General features: G+C 35.3%; 1 protein-coding gene across 3 annotated transcripts in view; it reads right to left on the reverse strand.

Moving 5' to 3' along the window:
- The window catches only part of LOC107675792 (CBP80/20-dependent translation initiation factor-like), a 74,802-nt gene that overhangs the window by 10,152 nt on the left and 54,071 nt on the right, over positions 1 to 10,579 (reverse strand). For all 3 annotated transcript variants that reach the window (XM_016470253.1, XM_016470255.1, XM_016470252.1), the window contains 3 exons: positions 6,351 to 6,840; positions 5,259 to 5,558; positions 391 to 546 (listed from right to left, as the gene is read on the reverse strand). In XM_016470253.1, the coding sequence (XP_016325739.1) occupies positions 391 to 546; positions 5,259 to 5,558; positions 6,351 to 6,840 (946 nt within the window). The remainder of the gene's footprint in view (positions 1 to 390; positions 547 to 5,258; positions 5,559 to 6,350; positions 6,841 to 10,579) is intronic.

Raw genomic sequence — 10,579 nt, forward strand, 5'->3', positions numbered from 1 at the left:
CTGCATTTTAAATTGCAATTGCAATTTTATCTGGAAAAAAGGTAACTTTTTTGAGTTACTGCAGCTGCAAAGTGCAAACTATGTCAAATGCATTACCTTCATTACCTTCAGAAAAATGCATTTAAATACACAACCATTCACATTTACACATCAACAACATCTATCCAGTGCTCAGCAACTTCTGAACCCCTCTATGGTGAGTTGATATGTAGGAAATATCTACTATTTCTAAACAGCTGAAGAACTAAATGTGTAGGAAGGTTGTGTTGATTTCCATCTCTGTCTGGCTGTTGTTCATTCCTCTTTCTCTAGGAGTTAACGTGTCGTTCACATCTATCAGAGCGGGAGTGAGACGACACACAGCAGATTCGTGTTGTGTAGTTTGTGTACCTCTCTCAGACAGGAGAATATGGGGCAGACCAGCACTCTGAACGGCTCTCCAGCGCTGCTCCTCATGGTGCCGAACACTTCACACAGAAACGTGATGAAGCCCAGCCAGCACTCCACATCCGTCTGCTGCAGCTCCTCACGCCGCGTGAAGTCCCTCTGCAGACGCACAGAGAGACAGAGACACAGTCATGACACAACATCACAACATACAGACGCTTTCACACCCATTCCACTTCCCAGCATCTACAGTTAGATCCATTTGACTCGACGTCTCCCAGCTGATCGAATTTGCTGGACATTTGTTTGCTACCAGAAAAAAAAAATTCATAAAAAAAAATTGTCAGTCAAAGGGTGGCATAACATCATTAGAAAAAGTATTCCTTTAGACTTTCTAACTTGTGTTATTCATTTGTCCACTGAAGCTTGTCACCAAGTCTGAACTCTTCTTGATCATATTAATGCATAAGCAATATTGTGATGTGCGGTATATCATACTGCTACTGTCTTTATGGTTTGTTTGTTCCTTAACTAAATGTATTAAATATTATTTATTAAATAAATATGACATATTTACATATCATATTATATAAATATGAAATATTTAATTTATTGCATAAAATATTACATTTATTAAATATGCATTTATGTATTTATTTACTTATTCATTCATTCCTTTCTCTCTTCTTTTCTTTTCTCTTCTTTTATTTTTTTCCTCAAGTGGACTTTGTTCGTTTGGTTTTATGTAAGTGATTAAAACGTGAATAAAAAGATTAAATAAAAAAAAATAGATTTAAAGAATCGTTTTAATTTTAGAAACTACTATATTAATTCAATATTATTTTTGATTATGGCACAGCCCTGCATCTTGAAAAATAGTTCTTTTGCAAAAAGAGGCCTAACATAACCTAATTTGATGATGCTGAGTTCAAAAATACCAATAAAACCTTTCCATCATGTAGTTTTTTTTTTACTAAATAAGAATGAAGATTTTTCAAATGATATACAGTATATGTATCAGCTTTAATGCACTCAAAATAATAAAAGCAGTCAAAAGTTTCTGACACTATTTCTGAACTATTCAAAATGTATCATTTAACTTGCGTACAATCTGCAAAGGAGTGAAAATCAGGATTAGACATCAAATAATGTAATTAATGTGAAAATAGGCTGAGAATCGAACAGGAATCATGTTTGTTTGGTGTTTTTTTTTGTTTTGTTTGCTGATTAAGGCAGAATACAAGACTTATTCACCTAGGCAAAAATACTACGAAATGCATCATATTTTGTGAGAAAGTGTGACGCAGTAGAGCTACACAGCCACTATTTTTGGAATCAGCACCTCAAAATGACGTATTGGGTCTCATTCTGCAAATATGATGCGAAATAATGTGATTATGAAACTTCAGCGCCAAAAATGCTGGAGAGATGGAGACATTGGAGGCATTTCTGGAAGATTTCGCCTTTACTTCAAACAGCATCTCATATGAGTGTATCCGTGGCAACCAGGCATTTCAAAATGGTGTTAGGTATAAAACAAAAACATATGAACTATGAATGGACTTTCACACACACTGGCAGCACGTCTCTGTTCTCTGATAAGCCGCGTGTGTTTGTGGCAGATTGCTAAATGAGTTGGAGCAGACATGTCCTTTCAGTGGGGTCAGAGACGCCCGCATCTGCGGATCTCCGTCACATAACCCCGTCAGAACGAAAGCGTCTGCTCCAGCATCAGACGGGTGAAGAGCGCCGGTTTATGTGAGGACAAACCAGATGAATCATGCACCTCAACACACGCACAAAACTCCAGACTGATGCTCCACACGGGGTTAACGGGGTACTACATGTAAAAAAAAATAACGAAAACCTATAATAATCGATCAATAATAATAACTATTATATTATAATTAGTATATGATAATTTATTATAATATTATAATTATATTATTATAATATTATAATTTTAATATTATTATTATTTTATAGTCATATTGACATAAATAACACAAATAAAACTAATTTTGTACCATTCAAAAGTAAGAAATTAATACTTTTATTCAGCAAGGACACATTAAATTGATCAAAAGTGACAATAAACACATTTGTAATATTGCAAAACATTTCTATTTTAAATAAATGCTGCTTTTTGAACTTTCTATTTATCAAATAATCTTGAAAAAAATTATGTATCCCTGTTTACACAAAAATATTTGGCAGCACAACTGTTTTCAACATTGATAATAATCAGAAATGTTTCTTGAGCAGTAAATCTGCATATTAGGATGATTTCTGAAGATCATGTGACACTGAAGACCGGAGTAATGATGCTGAAAATACAGCTTTAATCACAGGAATAAATTACATTTTAACATATATTCATATAGAAAACTGTTATTTTGAGTTGTAATAATATTTCACAATTTTTGCTGTTTTTACTGTATTTTTGATCAAATAAATGCAGCCTTGGTGAACAGAAGAAACTTCTTTCAAAAACAAATCTTTCAAACCCCTAACTTTTGAACGGTATGTACACAAAATAATAATATGAAGTAATATGTAGTATACATATTAAATCAAAAGTGATACTCTACTATAATTTTAATTGTTTTTGTCTTATTGTGTTATTGTTTTTTATTTTGTTGTGTGTGGTTTTAGTTGTTGTAAAGCACATTGGTCACTGTGGGTTGTTTTTAATTGTGCTATATAAATAAATTGTCATTGATACATCAAAAGAGATGTAAAAATATATTTGCATACATTAAATGTTTAGTTTTGTCAAAATAAAATATATATTCATATTCATATATATATATATATTCATATATACAAACCCGATTCCAAAAAAGTTGGGACACTGTACAAATTGTGAATAAAAACAGAATGCAATGATGTGGAAGTTTCAAATTTCATATATATATAGTGTATGACAATTTCCAGTCACTGAGTTGTTGATCATATTGAAACAAACTAGTTTTAACATGATCAACAACTTAGTGGTTTCATGTACTGTATGCAAATTAACTTCTTGTTTACCCTGTTTTAAGAAAAAAGCCCATTAAATGCCAAAAGAAAAAACCTTCCGACAACTACATGCACAAATAACACATAAAATCAGTATTAATATCTAAAACCAGCATGAAATAAGAATTACTGTTTACTATAAGAGCATGTCACTTTAAGAAAATTGCCTTTTATTGATGCTAAATAATGCTAATGTTACAACTGATGAAAATAAATCATAAAAATTAAATGCTATACATTATTATTTTGTATGCTTCATCAAAGGTTAGTAGTTGCCTGCAGTACCTTCTCTTCACGATCCTGTTATTGACACGTTAGCAGGATCGCGCTTGTTTGAGATGCAGTGTGTTGGTCTGTGTGTATTTGCGAGTGTGCCACATGTGTATGTGTGTGTGCGTGTGTGTGGAGAAGGATGTGTGTTTTGGCCGCAGCAGAAGTGGGTCAGAGTTCTGGTGTCACATCACACTGAGAAATGAGTCTAACAGTCAGTTCCCAAAAACAATAACAAAATGCTTAGAGCTTTACCACTGAAACCACAGTACAGACTGACTGACCCAAACGACAATCAGGCTTTGCAGCCTGAAATGAAGAAGGACACAGTTTTTGTTTTATCCAGCTGTATTTACTCAGTGCAACTTATAACATCCAAGTGAAAGGTATAACACCAACATGTCAAAAAAAATAAATAAAAAAAATCACTGAGTTGGAAGAAGGCTCACCCCCTCCTAAAAATGACTTGTAAACTCAATCAGGTGTAGCTGATCACCTTCTCAATGACACACAAAGCCATCTGGGATGAAAGAGCCGGAGGAAACTGATCAGAGAGACGACCAAGAGGCCGACAGCAACTCTGAAGCAGTGAGTGGTCATTATGTGCATGTAACAACAATATCCCAAATTCTCCACCAATGTGGCTTGAATGGGAGGGTTGAAGAAAAAAAGCCACTCCGCAAGAAAGGCCACATGCAGTCAGACCGAGTTTTGCCAAAACACACCTTGAAGATTCTGAGGCAGATGAGACTAAAATGGTCAAATTCTTGAGGAATTCTGCTGCCCTCTGCCAGAAAGTTGCCAATGGGAAGAAGGTTTACCTTCCAACATGACAATGACCCAAAGCACACAGCAAAATTGGCACACAGTGGTTGAAGGAGAAGAAGGTGAATCTTCTTGCATGGCCTCGTCAGAGCCCAGACTTAAACCCCACACAAACACTCACCATCAGATTTAACTGAACTTGAGCAGTTCTGCAAAGAAGAGTGAGCAAATATCGCAAACTCTAGATGTGCATGGCCATTTTCAAAAACAGGCTGTTCTTAGTCATGTTAAATGTAAATTGTCTGAGTCAGTTTTTTGGTGTTTTTGACATTTTGGAGCTGATTATAAGGGAAAGAGCAGACAGGGGGAAAAAAACTTTCTGCATTCCACAGGAAATGAGGGTGAACAAACAATGACAGATTTTCATTTTGAACTATTTCTTCAAAATATATTCATTTGCTTCCAGAAACGTCATTTCAAAAGGAGGTGAAAGCATTTGGGGCCTAAAAAGTCCCTTTTGTCCAATGAGGAAATTGTACAGGGTCACTCAGCTGGATTGCAGGCGTGAGTCACATCCTGGTACTCCGGCTTCTTCGAGCCCTTCAGAAAAAGTGGAAGAAAAGAAACTCCAGATGTAAAAGAGGAACGAAAGAGCTGAGATGGATGTGGTCGAGCAGCAGGTGGGATGACGTTCGCAGACGTCTAGCCGTGAATCGTGCAATCTGATTGGTCCTCAGAGACACAGCACTGACCAATAGGAGACAACCCGCAGAACGTGAATGTGATCAAATAAGTTACGAACATTCAGTTCTTACCTGTAACATGTTGAGTAACAGAGAGCGGAATTTAGTTCCTTCCACCATGAACAGAGCCATCTTGTCACAGAGTTTGGCTGCCGTGGCTGCAAAACTTCGGTCGCTGACCGCCTTGCGGTAAATGGTGTGAACGATCTCGTTCAGTGTCTCCTCCGAGTCGGCCGAATTCTGTGCTTCCTCCATGAACGTGGTGAGCTGATTCTCCACGCCGCTGCTGTTATTCCTCATGCTGTTCAGAATCTCTAACAATCTGTCCATTCGGTTCCGCTGAGGTCCGGCTGTCGCCACGGGAACGTCCTCCTACCAATCAGAGAACAGCAACAGCGGTCACATGACTTAGAACACTGAGGAATAGCATATACTATGTTTAAAAGTTTGGGATAAGTACGATTTTTTTGAAAGAAAATAATACTTTTATTCGGCAAGGATGTGTTAAATTGATTAAACGTGACAGTAAATGTTAAAAAAGATTTCTATTTCAAATCATCTAGCTTGTTTTTGCATGTTATTTACATGTTTTATCACATTGACTGTATGCTGCTAACATGTAACACACCACACGTTACCACATTGGTAGTATGTTGCTAGTGTATTTAGCATGCTTCTAACATGTTTTACCACCCTCATTGCATGTTACTGATATATTTAGCATGCTTCTGGCTTGTTTTAGCATGTTGCTAACATGTTTTACCACCCTCATTGCATGTTACTGATATATTTAGCATGCTTCTGGCTTGTTTTAGCATGTTGCTAACATGTTTTACCACATTGATAGTATGTTGTTAATATATCATGTTTCTAGCTTGGTTTACCATGTTTTCAGCATGTTTTACCACCCTCATTGCATGTTACTGATATATTTAGCATGCTTCTGGCTTGTTTTAGCATTTTGCTAACATGTTTTACCACACTGATAGAATGTTGCTAGCATATTTAACATGCTTCTAGCTTGCTTTAACATGTTGTTAGTATGTTGACAGTATTGATGGTATGTTGTTAGGGTATTTAGAAAGCTTCTGGCTTGTTTTAGCATGTTGTTAACATGTTTTACCACACTAATAATATGTTGCTAATGTATTTAGCATCAATCACCTTCTCTTTCAATCTCCTCCTCAGTCTCTCTTTTGACGACTGCAGTAAACAGATCTTCCCGCTCTCAGTCTTCTCCTCCTTGTCTCCTTTCTTTCTCTCCTCTTTCGAAGGTTCGTCCTTTGCTCCTTTCTCCATGTGGGGCTCTGGCTCCTCTTGTTTTACATTCTCTGTTTCTTTGGTATTGTGTGTGAGGCCCCTGTTGGCCCCTGAGGGCCCCTGATTGAAACTGTTCGTCTGGTGTTTGGGATGCTGATGCCAGCGGCGGTTCTGGCTGTAGCCGTGATGCGGGCCGCCCTGCCACCCATCCTGCCACCCAACCTGGTTCTGCTGCCCCTGGTAACCCCACCCCCCATGTTTAGTGCTGGCACCTGATTGGTGGTCTGAGTTGGGCGGCTGCATCTGATTGGGCAGCTGTTGCTGCTGCTGCTGCTGAGGATTCTGGGATTTCCCAGCAGCCCATCCTCCTCCTCCAGGCAGGCGCTGCTGTCTCCTAGAACGACAGCAAAAAGATCCTGTTATCGTTATGTCAATGAGCATTACGTGTGTTGTGTGGGGTTTCCAGGGTGTTGCTAGGCAGTTGCTTTGGTGTTCTGAAAGATTTTTTGCACGTTGCTATGTGGTACCAATTGTTTTGGGTAGTTGCTAGGTGCTAGGTTGCAGGTATATTATGTGGTTGCCAGGGCAATGCTAACTATTTTGAGGATAAGGTCTTGAAATGAATAGTGTTGATGAACGTTGTGAGTAGTTGCCAGGATGTTACTAAGCGGTAGAGAGGAAGTTCTGGGTGGTTAAATGAATAAATAAATACACAAAAATAAATTAATGCACAAAACAAACAAACAAACAAATAAATAATAAGATGGATGCTGCAGGACACACACTGAATTTTAAGAGTGTTCTGGATGTTTAAGTCAAAATAAATAAATGAATTAATAAGCAAAGACATAAATACACAAAAATAAATAAAGCAAAGAAATAAACACAAATAAACAAATATAAATAAATAAATAAATTCTGGTGGATGCTGCCAGGCAGCATTAACAAACAAACAAATAAATAAATACACAAAAATAAATAAATGCAAATAAATGCAAATATATAAATAAATGAATAATAATTCTGGTCAACACTCCAGCACAACATACACAGACTGAATTTTAAGTGTGTTCTGGGTGGTCAAAAGAAAAAAAAAAGCACAAAAATAAATAAAGCAAATAAATAAACAAACAAACTAACAAACACACTAATAAATAAATAAATACACAAAACAAAAAACAAATAAATAAATTATGAGAGACGCTGCAGTACAACACACATGCAATAAGACCGTTTTCGTTGGTTAAGTCAAAATAAAAAAATAAATAAAATAAATAAACACAAAAAGAAAGAAATAAAACTCATTAATTACTTAAAAATTCATTAATTAATAAAAAAATAAAATCATTTTAATTCTTTGAGAATGGAGACGGCCACACCACAACAATAACAATAATGACAAAGAGGAATGATACCACTGGAATCATTTTCCGAATGATTTTTAGTTTACTGATGAACGATAAATACACTGACAGTCAATCAGAATCCACCACGCTTTAAAGTGGCAGACAACAACACACGCTTAAAATAAACAACGTCGGTGTGTTGGTGTGGACACTAATATAGTTATCTTCAGAGCTGTAGTTTCTGGTGTGAATGGGCCTTAACCCTAAATATGAGCAATAGTAATAGTGAGGACTGACTTATAAACACCACTAATAATAACCGCAGTCACACACAGTGTGTTAATGTGTGTAATGATTTACAGCAGATGTGAGTCAATATGTAAACACCCAGATCTCCATGTTTGCAGCAGGCTGATGGGATGATCTATCTTCACCAGCAGAATCCAGCCATCTAAAAACCGACACTGGATTATGAGCTTTACTGTGTGTACAGTACATACAGTGGGTACGGAAAGTATTCAGACCCCCTTAAATTTTTCACTCTGTTATATTGCAGCCATTAAAGAGTGAAAAATTTAAGGGGGTCTGAATACTTTCCGTACCCACTGTATGTATGCATACTGACATGTGCATTCAGAGAGCGCCGCGTCACGTGTTTGTGCACATTATGTGAACACAATTGCTGCTGCAGTAGTCTGACTATTTACTCTTTTCAAGCAAAGATAATATTTTTGTTTATAGAGTTAAACATTTCTCAAACAAATTTCTTTTTCGTTTATAGAGTTAAAAATTTCTCAAAAAAACTCACTTTTTCATCCAAATTAGATGCAAACAGTTTCAAATGCATTTTTCTGGCATCACTGAAAGCGAAATCCCAACCAATCAACATATTTGATGTTTAATATACAGGATTTTGGACCAATGAGATTTCACTATGACTAAACAGAAACCAACATGTACAGCAACATACTGTAATATGTCAATATGAAACAACATGAACATTATGAAACTTTTGCATGTCGTGCAGCATCTTCCATCTTCAGCATTGTAGGGTTAGTAATAGTATAGTTAACTGAAATCATAAATCTTTTTTATTTAAAATAAAATCTAAGTGAAATAAAATAAATATTAAAAAAATTCAACTTATTTTATTTCAGCCAATACGCTAATAAGCTAAAAAAAAAAAACATGACCATTTCTTTTAAACAAACAAACAAATAAATCTTGTGTTTTAGGTTGTTAATTCAAAACAAACAAACAAACATTTTAAAATGGTTACTTATTGTACAATTGTAAAATTAAAGTTAAGTAAAAAAAAAAACATTAATTTTATTTCAGCTAGTTGCCAAGGCAACATTTCTCATTTTCATTTACTTTAACTTGAAGTACTAAAATGATTCAAATAAATAAATAAATAAAGAAGCATGCAATAAATACACAAACATGAAGTACAAAAAAATTAACTAAAAATAAAGAAAAATTAATAAAAACTAATAAAACTGACAAAAACACTAACTAAAAATAAAGTGTAATTCAAAATATTAACAAAAACTATAATAGTATATCAATGATAATAAAATAACACTGTTATAGAGGAACAAGGTCCATTTTACTGCTTCTATAAAGAATAAACAAGCATGGAGAGTCCTGAAGCGAACAATCTACAACACCAGCGGACACTTTAAAGACGAACGTCTTCACTAGTGACCATGAGCAAACGCAACCTCTGAGGTATTCTGTGCTCTTTAAAACACTCACGCACACATGATGCCACACGCACACACGGGAATCTCCTCGCTCAGAGGACGGGCTTTACGTTTGATTGACGGCTTTAGAGCGAGGCGTCCAGGTTAAGGTCATGTTTGACTCTGGTGTTCTGGTTTTACTAGAGGTTCATTTTAGGGGAGACACATACTGAGTGTGCTGAATGACAGGTCGGAAATAAGACGTCGAGGTGCTGACCATCACATTCTTCAAGCTTTACGCAGGTTAACACTTGACGTCGCTCCACAGGAACATGTTTTACACAGATGCTTCACGTATCTATTCCAGCAGTAGCGAAAAAGCAGAAATGACACATATAGACTATCACTAAAAAGTCTGAAATGTTTTTGAAAGAAGTCTCTTCGGCTCACCAAGGCTGCATTTATTTGATCAAAAATACAGTAATATTGTGAAATATTTGTACAATTTAAAACAGCTGTTTTCTATGTGAATATACTGTAAAATGTAATTTATTTCTGTGATCAAAGCAGAATTTTCAGCATCATTACTCCAGTCTTCAGTGTCACATGATCTTCAGAAATCATTCTAATATACTGATTTGCTGCTCAAGAAACATTTCTGACTATTATCAATGTTGAAAACAGTTGTGCTGCTTCATATTTTTTGTGGAAATCGTGATACATTTTATTTTTCAGGATTCTTTGATGAATAGAAAGTTCAAAAGAACAGCATTTATTTTAAACAGAAATCTTTTGTAACATTATAAATGTCACTTTTGATCAATTTAATGCATCCTTGCTGAATAAAAGCCCTAATTTCTTTAAAAATTAATCTGTATCTTCACAACTTTTGTACAAAAAATAACATTATATATAATATAATGTAATAACATTAATATATATATATATATTAATGTTATTACATTATATTATATATAATGTTATTTTTTGTACAAAAGTTGTGAAGATACAGATTAATTTTTAAAGAAATTAGGGCTTTTATTCAGCAAGGATGCATTAAATTGATCAAAAGTGACATTTATAATGTTACAAAAGATTTCTG

The sequence above is a fragment of the Sinocyclocheilus anshuiensis genome, unplaced genomic scaffold, assembly GCF_001515605.1.
Source record: "Sinocyclocheilus anshuiensis isolate Anshui unplaced genomic scaffold, SAMN03320099.WGS_v1.1 scaffold708, whole genome shotgun sequence".
Lineage (NCBI taxonomy): Eukaryota > Metazoa > Chordata > Actinopteri > Cypriniformes > Cyprinidae > Sinocyclocheilus > Sinocyclocheilus anshuiensis.